This window comes from Didymella exigua (assembly GCF_010094145.1).
Source record: "Didymella exigua CBS 183.55 unplaced genomic scaffold M421scaffold_3, whole genome shotgun sequence".
NCBI lineage: Eukaryota > Fungi > Ascomycota > Dothideomycetes > Pleosporales > Didymellaceae > Didymella > Didymella exigua.
The window spans coordinates 553,802-569,826 of record NW_022984777.1 but is presented as its reverse complement, the minus strand read 5'-3'; the positions used below and the strand labels follow the sequence as shown (position 1 = coordinate 569,826).

General features: G+C 53.9%; 7 protein-coding genes and 1 non-coding gene across 8 annotated transcripts; 4 read left to right on the top strand and 4 right to left on the bottom strand.

Annotated features, from left to right (window-relative positions):
• Positions 1–276: 276 nt before the first annotated feature.
• Positions 277–1,814, bottom strand: M421DRAFT_53459 (Trimethyllysine dioxygenase; the record flags this gene model as incomplete). The annotated part of the gene is made up of 2 exons (XM_033595119.1): positions 277–1,077; positions 1,152–1,814. The coding sequence occupies 2 exons, from the start codon at positions 1,812–1,814 to the stop codon at positions 277–279; spliced, it is 1,464 nt and encodes a 487-aa protein (XP_033453006.1).
• Positions 1,815–2,406: 592 nt separating this feature from the next.
• M421DRAFT_t16 lies at positions 2,407–2,499 on the top strand. The gene has a single exon. It is a non-coding gene; the product is annotated as a tRNA-Arg (tRNA).
• A 614-nt stretch (positions 2,500–3,113) lies between these two features.
• Positions 3,114–5,171, top strand: M421DRAFT_416369 (26S protease regulatory subunit 6A). The gene is made up of 3 exons (XM_033591041.1): positions 3,114–3,752; positions 3,821–4,236; positions 4,287–5,171. Exons 1-3 carry the CDS (start codon positions 3,433–3,435, stop codon positions 4,940–4,942), a joined length of 1,392 nt encoding a protein of 463 aa, XP_033453005.1. The 5' UTR covers positions 3,114–3,432; the 3' UTR covers positions 4,943–5,171.
• A 172-nt stretch (positions 5,172–5,343) lies between these two features.
• On the bottom strand, positions 5,344–7,832 carry M421DRAFT_1348 (uncharacterized protein; the record flags this gene model as incomplete). The annotated part of the gene is made up of 3 exons (XM_033587411.1): positions 5,344–5,652; positions 5,709–6,281; positions 7,140–7,832. The coding sequence occupies 3 exons, from the start codon at positions 7,830–7,832 to the stop codon at positions 5,344–5,346; spliced, it is 1,575 nt and encodes a 524-aa protein (XP_033453004.1).
• Positions 7,833–8,224: 392 nt separating this feature from the next.
• On the bottom strand, positions 8,225–11,890 carry M421DRAFT_53839 (topoisomerase 1-associated factor 1; the record flags this gene model as incomplete). Its single annotated transcript, XM_033595159.1, has 4 exons — positions 8,225–9,255; positions 9,304–11,472; positions 11,520–11,751; positions 11,807–11,890. The coding sequence occupies 4 exons, from the start codon at positions 11,888–11,890 to the stop codon at positions 8,225–8,227; spliced, it is 3,516 nt and encodes a 1,171-aa protein (XP_033453003.1).
• Positions 11,891–12,053: 163 nt separating this feature from the next.
• On the top strand, positions 12,054–13,247 carry M421DRAFT_416366 (3-hydroxybutyryl-CoA dehydrogenase). The gene is made up of 3 exons (XM_033591040.1): positions 12,054–12,286; positions 12,332–12,565; positions 12,615–13,247. Exons 1-3 carry the CDS (start codon positions 12,155–12,157, stop codon positions 13,209–13,211), a joined length of 963 nt encoding a protein of 320 aa, XP_033453002.1. The 5' UTR covers positions 12,054–12,154; the 3' UTR covers positions 13,212–13,247.
• A 118-nt stretch (positions 13,248–13,365) lies between these two features.
• Positions 13,366–14,361, bottom strand: M421DRAFT_416365 (50S ribosomal protein L13). The gene is made up of 2 exons (XM_033591039.1): positions 14,169–14,361; positions 13,366–14,066 (listed from the first exon to the last, which is right to left on the bottom strand). The coding sequence occupies exons 1-2, from the start codon at positions 14,187–14,189 to the stop codon at positions 13,566–13,568; spliced, it is 522 nt and encodes a 173-aa protein (XP_033453001.1). The 5' UTR covers positions 14,190–14,361; the 3' UTR covers positions 13,366–13,565.
• Positions 14,362–14,428: 67 nt separating this feature from the next.
• Positions 14,429–15,538, top strand: M421DRAFT_416364 (Cu,Zn superoxide dismutase-like protein). The gene is made up of 5 exons (XM_033591038.1): positions 14,429–14,625; positions 14,678–14,812; positions 14,865–15,226; positions 15,275–15,338; positions 15,390–15,538. The coding sequence occupies exons 1-5, from the start codon at positions 14,532–14,534 to the stop codon at positions 15,467–15,469; spliced, it is 735 nt and encodes a 244-aa protein (XP_033453000.1). The 5' UTR covers positions 14,429–14,531; the 3' UTR covers positions 15,470–15,538.
• Positions 15,539–16,025: the final 487 nt, after the last annotated feature.

Here is a 16,025-nt window from a genome sequence, read left to right as displayed (position 1 = left end):
TCAACACTCAACACTCAACACTCAACACTCAACACTCAACACTCAACACTCAACACTCAACACTCAACACTTGACACTCAACACTTGACACTCGACATTCAACATTCAACACTCGACACTCAACACTCGACACTTGACACTCGACACTCGACACTCGACATTCAACACCCAACATTCAACACTTGACACTCGACACTCGACATTCAACATTCAACACTCGACACTCGACACTGCTGGAGCTGCTGCATCCACCCCGTGCCTTCTCCCCCCGCCTGTTCAACTCCCCGCCAGCGCCCCCAGCACCTTCTCCTGCCCAAACCTCTCCATCTTAAACCGACTGATCCAATCATCGCGATTGATATACCCCCCACAAATCCTGCGCTTCCCCGTAAACGCACTCCTTCCGTGCAGCACCCTCCAGTTGTCAAACACCAGCACTCGTCCGGGGACAAGCTGCTCCCAGTACTCGTTCTCCTTCTTCTTCAGCAGCGCATCCCACTTCCGCGCCGCGTCGTACCACGTCTCCACCTCGTCAACGGCTAGCTCGATGCTCGCCCGGTCCGCAGAGTTCCACCGCACACGCAGCAGGCCCCCCGTCGCCGCGTCGTGCTCCAGCACGGGGAACCCGCGGTACGGCTGGATGCTGATCCCCTCGTTGCCCGACGCGTGCGCGTGCACTCTCGTCTCGGCGAGGACCTGGTACGCGCTTCTGTCTGTCCGCAGCAGCTCGGCCGCGGCCTGGAATCCGTCCACCAGCAGCGACGCGCCGCCGTCGCCGTCCGTGTGCGACAGCAGGTGGAATGCCTGCAGACCTGCCGGCTCGCTAAAGTACGTGTTGTCCGTGTGCGCCTCGAGCGCAATGTTGGTGTAGGCCGTGTCCTGGCTGGCGAGGTCGGCGGTGAAGTCGTAGAAGCCGCCGTAGTGCGTTTCGCGGATAAACGCGATGCGGCGCAGCAGCTGCTCTGTCGCGAGCGGCGTGTCGTGCGGCGTGTGGTCGATGTAGCAGAAGCCGTATTTGCGCTGCGGTCGAGTTAGTCGTGAACACGAACATGACCACGGGGGGCTTTGGATGGGCGACTTGCGAGCTCGCGCAGCACCGGGCCCATGTTCTCGCCCACCGCCGCGTCGTACTCGACCACGGGCTTGTGCACGCCTGACTGTCCGATTTTAGCGGTCCAGAGCGTTGGCTCCACGAAGCCCTGACGGATGTTGCATCGCTCGTCGAAACCTGCGACTGCGCTCGCGAGGAACGGTTGGCTGTACGTGCTCTTGTGGCCGTCACTCCATTCAATCTCCACGTGCGTGTTCCGTGGTTCCATGTCCTTTGCGTGCGAGGCAGACCTGATCGACAGATCTCTGGGGATCGCAAACGTGTCCTGGAGTCTCTGCCTCGTCGACTCGTGCATGCAGCTGCCGCATTGACAGTTGTCCCTGAGCCAGATGTTCGGAATCCTCGTCCCGTAGAGAGTCACTTTGTTGTCTTCCAACATAATCCGAGCGTTGGCAGCCGCCGATTGGGTAGGTACAAAGCGTGTCCTGACGCCCAGGGGGCCTAGAGGCCTAGAGGCCAGTTTGGGGCGCCGTTCATGGAGCGCGTGCGGCTCTCCGTCCAGCTTCCGGAGGTCCAAAAGAATCTCGCTAGGGCCTGCTTCGTTCTCTTTCCCTGGGACCTTGTCCAGCTGCTGCAGTCGTTTCCCCTTCGCCTTCTGCTTGGGCCGGGTCCGCTGCTCCTTGGCCACGGTCGATGCCTCTGACGGCTCCTCCTGGGCATCGGCTGCTGTAGATTGGAGACGGCCACGGTCCAGCAAGGGCATCTACGAACAACGTCAAAAAGCGTATCATTGTGGTTGAGGAGGCGTACCTGAGCACGTCTCGTGACGAGTCGAGCACCCCGCGAACACCGGAGAGAATGCATTGCAGACATCGCGCGCCCCAGTCAATTGACAATCGCTAGATCAGTCGAAACCACCTTCCAGCGACCAAAGCTCTGAAAGCAGTCGCAGTCGTAGATGTGTGCCGGAGAAGCGCAATGTCAAGGTGGGCAAGCGGGCCTCGGACAACAAGACAAGAACACGACGCCAGATGTCCCGAGGTGCCTGGACTGACGCCTCCTGCAACGCTTCAATTCACAAGCTCGATACAGCATGGCCAAGTTATCCTGAAGCTCTGTACTAGACGGACTGCTGCAACACATTGTTTGACGTTCAAGAAATAATCTTCTGGTGCTTGACTCCGGTGCAGAAGGCGGTCTTGACGCTTGGGGCCCCGTCTTTTTTGGTCAGACAATCACATCTCTTGACGGAGCTATCCATCCAATCCGAATGGACGAGCAGCTGCACTTTTGGGTTCTGTACATTATTGAGTATATAATCATTACAGCCTGCAAATCCTCTTATCGATTCTAAAGGCACCATGGCCTAATGGTAAGGCGTTGCTTTCCGGTTTTCGGACCCCGAAATCGTATGGCAAAGACTATGGGTTCGAGTCCCATTGGTGTCGTTCTTTTTGCTTTTTTGCATCAGTTGACATGACAGATGGCTGTGGTGCCGTGGTGTTGAGATATTTTTGACCATGTCAAAGTCAAGGAAGGAACAACCGGATTGACACCTTCCACAATCAAAGTTGAAATGCATTCTTGGCGTCGACGCCCGCCCTCTTTCTGCTGTGAGTCTAACGAATTGCGCAGAGATGTGGGAGGTGCAGGGGCTTCACAAGCCTAAGGATTAGCTGAGCCTGAAAAGGGTGATCTGTGGAATGTACAAACAGAGGTGCACCGAGCGACAGAACTGATGTGTTTAGCCGATCTTGCTATCATGTCGAATTGTAGACAGATTTTGCCGAAGGGCAGCGCTATACAGAGAAGTAGTTTGCTTGTTGGGCGGAATGCAGCCAACGTAGCCCGACGCGAGTGATGTCCTCGCCGGCCTGAAAATCCTGTAGTCCTGAAGGACTCTATCAGATTTCAATCTGGCTCAAGATTTACAGCGACAGACTCCCAAAATCGTGAGATATAGCTTAGCATTCTAAGGATTGGACTCCTTGGGAGTCGGATACTCTGCCTGCCGCCAAATGAGCAGAATGCTCGTCCACACAGTGTCGCCTTTCCACAAACGAGTTATGCCTCCTGAGATCATGCGGACTTGCTCCACACTCGAAGAACAATTCATCTAGGCGATCAAATAAGGTGAAATTTAGTTGCCGTTGTGAAAGTCCGCCTCAATCAGGAAGCTTCGACGCGCCAAGACCGGAGTAATCGCGGGAGCTTCACCTTCGTCACCGTTGCTGCCTCCCAAACAGCTTCACATCAACACCCCACCAACCCGACTTCTCCGCCAGCGATACCTTCCCCGGTCACTATCACGTCGCGCCTCTCATCAGGACGTAGTCTCCGCCTCATTCCACTCAACGTCAACCCCGCCCAACGCCGCCACCATGTCCACACTTGAGGATCTCGACGATCTTGAGCGCCACGAGAAGGAAGAGAAGAAGGACGAGGACAAGAAGAAGGATGGCGATGCCGGTAAGGACGGAAAGAAGGCCGACGGCGACGCAGAAATGGAGGATGCCGAGCCAGGGGAGGAGCCACTCGACGAGGAGATCCTCAACTCAAGCACACGAGACATTGTCGCGCGGAGACGGTTACTGGAAAACGACATGCGCATCATGAAGAGCGAGTTCCAGAGGCTCACACACGAGAAGGCGGCGATGAACGAGAAGATCAAGGACAACCTGGAGAAGATCGAGAACAACAGGTATGCTTCATTGTCTGCAGCCGCGGACTCACCAAGCGAAGGTGGCGGGGATGAGCTAACATCTGCAGACAACTGCCGTACCTGGTCGGGAATGTCGTCGAGATTCTAGACCTGGATGTCGAGGCAGAGGCCAAGGAGGAGGGCGCAAACATCGACTTGGACGCCACCCGCGTGGGCAAGTCGGCGGTCATCAAGACGTCCACGAGACAAACCATCTTCCTGCCCCTCATCGGTCTGGTAGACCACGAGAAGCTTAAGCCTGGTGACTTGATCGGTGTGAATAAGGATTCGTACCTGGTTCTCGACACACTCCCCGCCGAGTACGACAGTCGAGTGAAGGCCATGGAGGTCGACGAGAAGCCGACGGAGAAGTACACAGATGTCGGTGGACTGGACAAGCAGATCGAGGAGCTGGTCGAGGCTGTTGTCTGGCCCATGAAGGAGGCCGAGAGGTTCAAGAAGATCGGCATCAAGGCGCCAAAGGGTATGTCCACGCTGCCACTCGTCTACAAAACATCACGCTAACAACTACAGGTGCACTGATGTACGGTCCTCCCGGTACCGGCAAGACCCTCCTCGCCCGCGCCTGCGCCGCGCAGACCGACGCGACCTTCCTCAAGCTTGCAGGCCCACAACTGGTGCAGATGTTCATAGGGGACGGAGCCAAACTGGTTCGCGACTGCTTCGCCCTCGCCAAGGAGAAGGCGCCCTCCATCATCTTCATTGACGAGCTCGACGCCGTAGGCACAAAACGTTTTGATTCCGAAAAGTCTGGTGACCGCGAAGTCCAGCGAACCATGTTGGAGCTTCTCAACCAGCTCGACGGTTTCGCATCCGACGATCGCGTCAAGGTCCTCGCCGCCACCAACCGTGTCGATGTCCTCGACCCCGCTCTTCTCCGTTCCGGTCGTCTGGATAGGAAGATCGAGTTCCCGCTGCCGAACGAGGAGGCCCGCGCCCAGATCATGCGCATCCACTCGCGAAAGATGACCGTCGATGAGGGTGTCAACTGGCAGGAGTTGGCGCGCAGTACCGATGAGTTCGGCGGTGCGCAGCTCAAGGCTGTCTGTGTCGAGGCTGGTATGATTGCTCTGCGACTTGGGCAGCAGAAGATCAGCCACGAGCACTACGTCGATGCTATTGCCGAAGTGCAGGCTAAGAAGAAGGATACCGTCAACTTCTACGCCTAGATGTGGATGTTGAAATGCATGGTTGGGGGGCTTGTGCACGCTGTCAGCGGCGCTTGTACTACAAGATAGAGTTCGTCACGACACCAATTCTAATGACATGGATCGAAGGACCCTCAGTGCTTGCGTAGTCGTACTGACCGTGCTGTAGATGCTAAAATTAACCAAGCCAGATCTTGTTTGTCTATGAGATTGCTTTTGATTTCTGAATATTGTTGATACAGATATAGACCACGCCGCAAGTTGACTTCGATGCTGGTGGTGTGCTTCCACGACAGCACAGCAGGTCCATCTCCATCCAACTCCGCTGTCTCCTCCTGACCGAGGATCCTTCGGAACCGGATAGCACATTTCGTCACGTTTCCATGCGTTTCCTTGCCATGTCCGCCGCATCTTCAACAAGTTCAACGAGCATGCATCGGCACACTCTCACAGTTATTCTCGTCCTCATCCCCTCGTCCATCAGAGAAACTAGCAATGTCCTGAAGCTCACGGATGTGTCCGGACACATCCACAGTCTTCGCATCATCAACTCTGTTCCAGCCTTTACCCTTGAACAAGTTGGCAAAGCTAGCCTTTCGCGGCGTCAGTCTGCGTACAGCGCGGCCAATAGGTCCTTTGGCAGTCGAGTTGTCGGGCTTACGAAGTGAGGGTGGAAGATTGATTTTGGTGTCGAGAAGCTTATGATCCTTTCGATATTTGTACTCGAATTCCTGGCAATTTGTCAGCCACTTTCAAACCTCTATCTCATATCTGGTGGTCAGCTTACATGGAGACTGTCTGCGGCTTGTGCAGAGGCGCAGAGATCTCTGAGTTGCATGAATATCAAGACAATCGCTTTCTTTTCTTCGTCCAGACCGCACTGTCCCAAAGGGCCATCGTCTTCTGATTTGACATAAGGGTGACGTACTGCTACCATGGCTTCTGTACGCCACTGATCAAACCTGGACTGGAAACGGCCGGCCCAGTACAACGGTGGCATGTAGTCTTTGACCTGCACACAAGTGGTATCGTCAGCACTGTCTGGGTAGAAACGCTGAGAGATGGACCAGCGCCGATGGCTCGACAATTCTTCAGTGGCCTTGTCCGGACGCGATATGGATTTGAGATCCAACTCCGCTTTTGTTGGAGGCAACGCAGTCGGATCACTGAATGACATCGACTGGGATCCGAGCTGAAACTTGTTGAGCTCGATACTTCTGCCAGCATCTTCATCTTGAAATCGGTACTGCACCTGCGTCTGACCGATGAGAGCCGCTTCATCCGTATCCTCTGGGACCTCAGTTACAGTTGCTGATACAGAAGTAGACACTGACTTGATCGATGCAGCCTCTTTAGATCGCTGTGCGGAGGCTATGTCAGACAGCAGAGACCTACTGGAGGATCCGAATTTGTTCGAAGCTACAGGGAAGCGGTGTCGCAGGCTTGACGTGGATATGGAAGCGTCCTGCTGTGGAACAGGGGTCATGAAATTGGAGAACGGCAACTTGTGCTGGTCTGGGATGGAAGGTACTGGCGGAGGAGCTCCCAAACGTCTTCCAAAATGGTGGAAGGTGGAGGAACGTGGGAGTCTTCTCACCTGGTGGTTTGCAGCAGCAAATACCTTGGAAGATCTCCAAACACCACCCAACCCATTTGGCGTACCCAGCGTCCTTCTTTGTGCATCATTGTCATCACCCGACCGAATCTTCGGCGGTGGCGCGAGGGGCAGCTTTAACAGATTGGCGGCTGAAAGTGTCGGTGTTCGAGAGCTTCCTGGAGACTGATCTCGATCATGCGTGACCGGCTTCTCTTCTGAAGGGCGAGGTGAGCGCGGTTTGCACAAATTTTCCGGAGCCCGTGTCGATATACGCTTAGCTGTCACAGGTGTTTGCGTGAGGTGAGCACTCAAGCGTTTGACGCTCTCAGACGGCGCAAAACTCGCACGTTTGTTTTGCACTGGTAAGGTGCCAGGTCCAATCGATCTTCTGTTGGCTGCTGCAGATGGCACTGCCAGACTCTCTCGCTTTGTAAATCTCTCTTGAACTTGAGACTGCCGTTGAGATACGCGTTTGCTTGTTGGTACATTCTCTACCAGAACGGGCTTTTGGGGTGTGGAAGAAGCAAAAGGCCGCTTAAGTCCTGATCTTTTTGATGCCATGAAGCTCTCCGAATGTGGTGTGCTTGTTTTCACCAGATTTGGAGTCGTCCTTGAGCGTACTGCAGCCTTAGCCGGAGACCCATTGGTAACTCCCGTGAACGACTGGCGTTTTTTCGCCAGACTTGCTTGCAAAGGAGGATTTGGGGGAATGTACTGACGTGGACTCGAGACTCTACGTTTCGACTGCGGCGGGCTGGGAGTGGGTATGCGAGACGGCGGATGCGGCTTTAGGTCTGTCATGACGGTTTCTAGAGATGTATTGTTTGATTCTTCGCGTTCAGCAATGGGCGATGCCTCAGTGTCAAGCTTGATCAGGCGCGGTATGTAGCTGAAGGTGCGCGATCGAGGTAATGTACGAGGCGTTTGACGATCTTCACTCGCTCGTGCATTGCCTTTCAGTGGCAGAGGTGGGTCGCTGAAGGTGTTCACTGACGTGGAATCGGTGTGGAGTGAAGTGAAAGCATCGGGGTCCAGGAATGCAGTCGAGCTGTCATTGGTGCTGGGCGCGCTCACAGCCAGTGACGCATTGCTCGAAGATTGTCGACGTTGCGTGAGTGAGATGAGTGCAAAGCCATTGCTCAGTTTCCTGCGGAATTTGCTTCCTGCATTGTGCTGAAGGTCGCCACCGACGCCCTCTTGAGGCGTTGGCTTCGCCCTCCTGCCGACCATCTTCGTACTCCTCCCGGTATCAGCAGCCTCCCAGTGAGCGCGTAACTGCTCAAATTTCCGTTGCTGGTCTGGGAAGCTCAGCATGGTGGTAACGTGGTGCACGGCGTGTGCGGGGACGGGGTACTTACATTGTGCAGGTGTCGAGCAAGTGTTGTGGGAGTGAAGCGTCGAGAGAGGAAGGAACGAGCAGATACACAAACAGAAGGCACGAGGTCACAACTGAAAGTGTACTCGCGAACACATTTCCGGCGTAGCATAGAAAAATGCAAAACGCGTGCAAAATGAAGGGAGCATAGATGAATTTGAGGTGATGAGAATGCACGCGGTAAATACGTCGCAGTAGAAACCTGCGGTGAAGTGAAGAGCAACATTGATTTGAAGGGCCACTAAGAGCGGGTATACAAGAGTGAAAGCTACAAAACCAAAACGCCATGCTATGATCGCTCCTGCCTATGCAATAATGCCCATGTCTTGTCTCATTCTGAGTCACTGTCGATGATGAAGCCGGCTCTTAGGTTTCTTGCTGCCGGCCTGCGAACAACGGGTACGTCGTCATCGTCATCGTCGTCCACCATAATGGCATCTTGGGTCTTAGTTGTGGTCGCCACTGTCAGTGCTTTTGGTGTGTCGTCCTTGCTACCAGCATGCTGTGAAGATAGCGGCGTGTCTGTGGTCTCATCCTCGCTCTCATCAGCAACTTCTGCGGATGGCGCACGACTGCTGACGCTAGCAGCATCATCCATGTTTTCGTCCTCGTCGCTGTCGTCGAAAGGACCGATTTTGCGCTTTGCTGGAGATTTCCGCCTCTTGCTCTTCTTGGTTGTGTCCTCAGCCTTTCTCTTCTTCGGCAATTCCTCCTTTGACACCGCCGGCTCGACAGTGCCGAGCACAAGCGACCTCTTGAATTGATGCATAGTCTCTTCGCGCAGCGCTTGCTCACGTGCAAAGAAAGCTGCATCTTTGTCTGCGTCCCACTCTTCATCATCCGAGTCATGTACGAACATCGTACTCTTCGTCTTTGCCTGCTTCTCGATCTCTTTCTTGCGTCGCGCTTCTGCTCTAGCCTCACGCTCCTCGTCATCCAATTCGACAGGCATGTGGGCTCGCCTGCGCCGCTTGAGCTTCTTCCTTTCGCCATCGGGCTTTCTGCTTGTATCATCATCCACAGCGTACTCCCCACGGTCTTCCTCGGAGTCACGATCGACGCCATCAGAGTCGTCGTCGAACTCCGCACGCCGTGTCGACCGACGAGCTGCAGCTGTCTTGCTACGGAGAAGGTCTTCTGGTCCTTTGCCATCTTCGTAGATGGGTGGATCAAACTCGAACTTGCGAATAAGATCGACAGCTTCTTGAAGCTCGGCTGATGTCAATGACGATGGAATCACCCACGAAGCGTCAGGATCATCATTCGCGCCTAGCCTCATGAAGCCCACCAGGGTCATGAAGAGGCGGAGTTTGTTATCTCTGAACATGGAGACCTTGCGTTCTTCAGTGTCATACTTGACAACTAGGTCATGTTAGTAAACGGGTAGAGATAGTTGCGATGAGAACTTACGAATTGAAGGTGAGGAAGGTGCTTCAGCGTCAGCACTTTCGGGTACTGCCTCGCCGTCAGGATGCTCAGCTGCTGCCAGCTCCTTGCGGGCCTGTTCCGCATCTTCCCATGCTTTGCGCTCCTCAACAGCCGACACGAGCACATCTCGAACCCAATGTAGGGCATCCGACTTTTGCTGGTTGACTAGGACACCAACGGCAACACCAACCTGATCAGGCTTCTCCATTCCGGGTTTGACCTCCAGCTCAGCTGGTGCGCGCGGTGCACGCTTGAAGACTTCCCGGTCATGACCATGCTCGAGGAAGTAGAGGGTCTGAGGGATCTTGCTGAACAGCATTTCGACGATCAGCTCTGGCCGCTCTTGCACCCGCTTGACGACCTGTCTGAAGAAGTGCCTGACAAAATTGTCCCACTCTTTGAAGGCTGGAGACTCTGAATCCAGGCCGCGCGGACCTTTCATCATCTTGTTGAAGAGATGGATGATGTCGACTCGACAAAGTAAGACTCCAAGCTCCATCTTGTATGCGACACGATGGAAAAAGCGATGTGCGCGCTTCAATTGTTCGGGTTCCAGATCGTTGAAGAACCGAGTAAAGGCGACAAAGGTGTTGACGCTACTCTGATTCACGAACTTGAAAGCGAAGCGGTTGAAGTCGAACTTACGCTCAGTGACTGTCTTCTGTGCTTGCTGCAGGTCTTCGTTCTCAGAGACGTGCCCTTCGTCTTCACCCTCAGCCCCATCTGCCTGCGCCTGCTTCTTCTTGATCTTGCGAGCACGACGCTTGGACTTGATCTGCATATCCACGTTCTGCTTAGCGTAGCGCTCTAGCATGCGCAAGAAGACGTGGGACAGCTCTGTGACAGCATCGAGGTAGCCAAAACCCTGATCTTTGTACGATCGTAGGATCATGACGACACGATCATGGGTAGACTCTTCGTAGAAGATACGATTCTGGATATTCTCGGCGATCTCTTGATCGTCTTCCAGTCTAGACTCTGCCATCTCGTGTACGGTAAGCAGAATCTGAGTAAAGCACTTCATGCCAGCATTCAGGTCCTGCCATGCCTTCTCATCTTGGCTCTTTTGCATGAAGCGATTTAGCAGAATAAAAGTCTCTTGATTCATGACTTCTGCGATCAAGCCATAGCTCTCATCCTCTGCGGTGAGAACCTCGGGACTCTTCGGGTCGGCAGCTTTCTCCTTGATGGTTCGACGTCTCGCGCACTCCGCTCGTAAGAACCACGAGACAAGATAGAAAAACTGTCGCGAGTGTCGAGTCTCCACACGTTCAGCTTCGCGTTCAATGGCCTTCCTAAGGTGCTGGAATAGAGGATTGAAGGACGAATCCAGGAACTCTTCAACAAAGGCCTTGATATGCCCTCGTGCAGATGTAGACAACGCGACTGGTAGATCGAAGTCTTCTCGTTCTTGTTCTAAGTCTGTCTTGCGCCGTGACTGCCTCGGCTTGTTCCATTTCTTGGTCTGGTCCATCTTATCCAGCGCAGCTTGGGACTTTCCAAGCACGTCTTGTCCTGAAATAGTTGTGACCTTTTCGTCTTCTTGTTTCAGCCAAATCATTGTTCCAAAGCGATTGTGACGTGTAGGTGCGTTGCGGGCGTATCCTGCAAGCATTGCCTTCTCTTTCTGCATCAACTCCTTGAGCTCATTTGCATTCTTGCTGCTCAACTTCTTGTCTTCCAGGAATAACTTCTCTGCATCAATACCCTTTAGCAGGAAAAACAGGATCTCTAGCAATACTACGTCTTGAGCGACGAAGTCTTCTCCAATGCTTGAGGACATGCTGAGAAGAACTTGGAAGATGTCCTGCTCCTGGAAGGTGTCGATTGTTGTTGACCGAGACACCTCCGCTTCATCGATGTCCATAGGCACACTGCTCGGCGGCGAAAGCATGGCTATGTTGCGTATGAAGTACAAGGCGATGCGGATGATGCCTTCGTCTCGCGGTGACCTCTCGCGTAGAGGTATTGCCATAGAAGGAAGGGCGACCTTCACGGCGGTCTGAAGGGTACGGTCTCGGTCGAATTGCAGAATGGCGCGCTTGTAGCCGATCTGAGCGAGTTGTACGTACGGGCCATGGCGGTGGTGGTTTACGGTCGCTTCGATAGGGTCGATCTCGAACGGCCAAGTTAAGGGCACGAGCAATTCGACTGGTTGCGTTAGCAATGTCGTTTCATGTTCGCTTTTCCAAACGTACGAGTAGCAACTGCCAGCTTATGCTTCAATGACTGCTCGAGTACCCTGGGCGACACCTTTGCCAGAATCTCCAGCAGGTCTCCCTTCACCAGGTTCGCCTCAGCCATGCATCGTGCCACATCACGGCGGTTCAACTGCCCGTCAGCGAATTTCAGCCATTTGCGCAAGTCCTTGAGACAGACGAGTGCGTCGTCTCCAAGGGAATAGGTGCCATCATCGCCAATACCACCGAGCTGCACGCGCGTTAGCGGACTCAGATCATCAGGGTGCAGTAATGCGATCACTTACAGCAGTGATGAGACTGTACACGTGAGCGCGGATCTCAGGATCCACGGGATCTTTCGTCCAGTCGTCCAGCGTGCTTTGGGCCATTGCGGTGGTAGTCGTCCAGCAGCCCGCTGCCCCGCACGCGTCGCGAAGACGCGTCCGAAAGATCGCTAAAGTGTGGCGCTCACGCGCGTGGGCGTGGCGTGGGTCCACCCAGGCAAGGCTGAGGTGCGGAGGCCCGCTGAGGTCATTTACCTGAGCCTCGGTAAGCCGCTTAAGCCGAACTGCATGTGCGGTGCGCAATTGTTGCGGTTCACATGCTGCTTGACCTCCAATATCTCATCCAAAGCAATATTCAGATGATACAGAATGTTCTCTGCAGCTTCAAGACAGGTCGCGCGATCTGCCATCAGGCAGCAATGCCGTGCCTTCAGCTCCACGCCCTCTGTTGGCGCGGCCGCTGAAGTCAAGAAGCTTGGTGTCATTGGAGCTGGTCAGATGGTAGGTGCATCGAAAGATCTGACAAACCTCAATTGACACTCCCAGGGTCTTGGAATAGCTCTCGTAGCAGCACAAAGAGCCAAGGTCCCAGTCAGCTTGATTGACAGTTCCCAAGCCTCGATCGACAAAGGCCTCAAGTTCGCTGAGAAACTCCTAGCGAAGGATGTTGGAAAGGGAAGGTTGTCGCAAGAAGATGCAGATGCTGCCCGAGGGAGGTTGACCACCAGCACAAAGATTGAGGATCTCTCAGACGTAGACTTCGTCATCGAGGCTGTTCCTGTGGGCCACAACCCTGCCCAAAGCCACGATACACTCTGACAGCCTGCAGGAAATTCCAGACCTCAAGGCCAAGATCTTCGCACAGCTGGCCCAAGTCTGCCCGTCACACGCCATCCTTGCAACCAACACATCCTCCATCTCGATCACCAAGATCGCTGCCAGCACAAGCAAGGACCCCACCGACCTATCTGCCTCATCTCGTGTCATCAGTACCCACTTCATGAACCCTGTCCCCATTCAGAAGGGCGTCGAGATTATCACAGGTCTCCAGACTTCGCAAGACACCGTCGACACCGCCATTGCCTTCTGCGAGAAGATGGGTAAGATCGCCTCGCAGTCGGCTGACTCTCCTGGCTTCCTTGCCAACCGCATCCTTATGCCGTACATCAACGAGGCTATCATATGCTTGGAGACGGGCGTGGGAAAGAAAGAGGACATCGACAGCATCATGAAGAACGGTACAAATGTACCGATGGGACCATTGCAGCTTGCTGACTTCATTGGCATCGACACATGTCTGGCAATCATGCAGGTGCTGTACAATGATACCGGCGATTCGAAGTACAGGCCTGCTGTATTGCTGAAGAAGATGGTCGATGCTGGATGGCTCGGTAAAAAGAGCGGAAAGGGCTTCTACGACTACTAGTTCAACCAGAAATCCGAATAGAAATATCCCATGTCATATTGCTTGTATTTGGAGACGTCGTGATCGTGAAGTGTAATGCACGGGGATTGGGCATGCACTGCAGCTTGCGAATGGGCCCTGAGGGGCTTCAGCGCCATGTCGGTTTCGCAATAGGCGAGTTTAAGAATCACATGTATTCCGAAGGCTAACGTTGTGGCCTATGCGCCAGCATGTTGTTGGAAAATGCGTCTTGGTATATGCTACAATAAATTTCAACACAGCACTGAACGCCATGTCCATGAGATGCTGTTCCCAGTATACACAGATCTTACAGACCAGCCGCTACCATCATCTTACAATTCTCTTCTGCCGCCACTACGACGCTGATGCCTGCGCCGCCTCCTTTGTCCCCTCAAAAGCCTTTTTAATCGCCGGAAGCTCCGCAATACTCTGCCCTCCACCATTGCTAATCTTCAACAGATTCTGCTTGTACGGATGCGCGGTCCCCTCAAATGTCTTCAACCTGGCCAGCCTCTCCTTCCTCAGCCTGTTCTTGGGCAGCATACCACTGACTGCCTTCCTCAAGACCTCTCCACCTCCCCACTTCGCCATCATGCGGTCCATATTGATCTCCTTCAGCGAGCCGGGGCGTGATGTGTGTGTGCGGTAGAGTTTCTGGAAGCGCTTTTTGCCGGTGGTGTGGAGGTTGGCACAGTCAGTGGCCACTACATAGTCACCGCAGTCGGTTGACGGGTCGAAGATCGGCTTGTGCTTGCCCATCAATGTCAAGGCGATGGAGGAGGCGACGCGCCCGAGGGCACGCGGGTCGGAGCCGATGTCGATATGGTGCCATGAGCGGGCATAAGCGAGGCGTGTCTATACATGGGATCAATATGAGTGCTTCTAGGGCATGTTGGACGCCCGTAGGGGCAGTCTGCACGCTGCGTGACATGCGGACCTCCACTGGGGTGAACGTACCTTGCCTACTACTTGAGACATGGTTGTGGAAGTCTATGACCTGGCTGATCTTTCCTCGGACAAGTCACTAGGTAGGAAGCAACTCCTCAACTACTTAATTGGCGCTGACCGAGTGAGTGCGGGCGATGCCGTTTGCTGGGGTATTCGTGAAGTTCAATGCGTTGCGATGCTTGGCACGAAATTGGAAATATCTCTTTCCGGTTAGCGCTTAAGGTTATCAGATTTCGCTGCTCGGTCGGTGTTCCATGTGCGGGCCGAAGACGCATTGCATTTCAAAGCGGACGTGGAGGCAGAAACACGCCGATCACGCAACTTGAACGTACCTGCTACACCAGAGAAGAAGGCAGTATTACAGCATTCACGATGACCGTGCCGGCGTTTGAAACCACATTTGCAGTGCCTATGACCTGCGAGGCTTGCATCAAGGACATCGAAGGGTCCCTCAGCAGCTTGAGTGGTACGAGCGCTCGGTCGAGCCCTATGCACGTCATTCGCCTGACTTGACGCAGGTATCAACAAGATCACCGCTAATCTCAAGGAACAACTTGTCTCGATCGAGGGTACAGCAGCACCATCAGCTATTGTTGATGCTCTGCAAGCAAGCGGGCGAGATGCCATCCTTCGTGGATCCGGAAAGTCGAACAGTGAGAGCCAGTCACAGTATTGGGTAGATTATTATATACTGACCAAATCCAGGCGCCGCTGTCTGTATCCTAGAATCACATGCCGCTCATGTCGAAAACAAGGTACGCGGTCTTGTCCGCATGGTCGAAGTTGCACCTAGCATGACCATTGTCGATCTGAGTATTCGTGGACTGTCGCCGGGTACTTACCACGCCACTGTCCGCGAAGCTGGCGATATCTCAGAAGGCCCAGAGTCGACCGGTGGTATCTGGGAAGCGCTGAACGTCAAGAAGGAGGACAAGCCCTGCCGAGGCATCTTCGGCACTGTCGAGGTAGGAAAAGGCGGCGTTGGCTCTGTCTTCCTAGACAGGCCAATTGAGATCTGGGAGATGATTGGGAGAAGCATCGTCGTCGCGAGGCAGCAGGATGGAAAGGTAGGTGAAACTTCTGTCGTCCGTCATCTAGTGGCTGACGCCTTTGAGTTCGACAAGAACGACCCAGACACATTAGTTGGCGTTATCGCACGAAGTGCTGGCGTGTGGGACAGTAAGTGTTTTCGAGCGTTTTGTTGCGGTCATATGCTAATTCATCTCGTAGACGACAAAACAGTTTGCTCTTGCTCAGGCAAGACAGTATGGCAAGAGAGAGAGGAACAGCGCGATCGCGGCATGTTGTGAGTGCTACGATACTGAATAGATGATAGATGATGCCCAGAATGATAGCAAAGTCAAACATCCATGGCCGAATACCCGTACTTCCCCGTGAATAGCGATCAGCGAGGCTACAGGCATGCTGGCCCCCTATTCGTCACATCACACGAGGCTGACGTGCATACTTCGTACCTCGGACACACGACCAACGCCGCGTTCCGTATGCCTGCACTCAACTCATGGCAGGCTAATAGTAACTCAGCCGGCTCTCGACTGACGCCGAAATAGTGTGGGGGCTAAATATCTACGGCTGCGTATTTTCGATTTTCGTTCTGTTTCTCCTTGTTGTTATCGAGCATGGAGTCTGAGTATACGCCAAACTGCGGACCCATCACCGGACCGATTACTGGTACTGTAACCTACACTTATTCGTATCTCGACTCGGGCTTCAATCCAGCTAAGTCATGTCTCGACGCTACTTACAGTCTGACGCCAGCCGGCTACGATTCAGTCTTCACTTGGGTTAACACGGTCAGTAATTCTACCACATCTGTGGGAGAGATGAGAGTGTACCGAAGAAGGG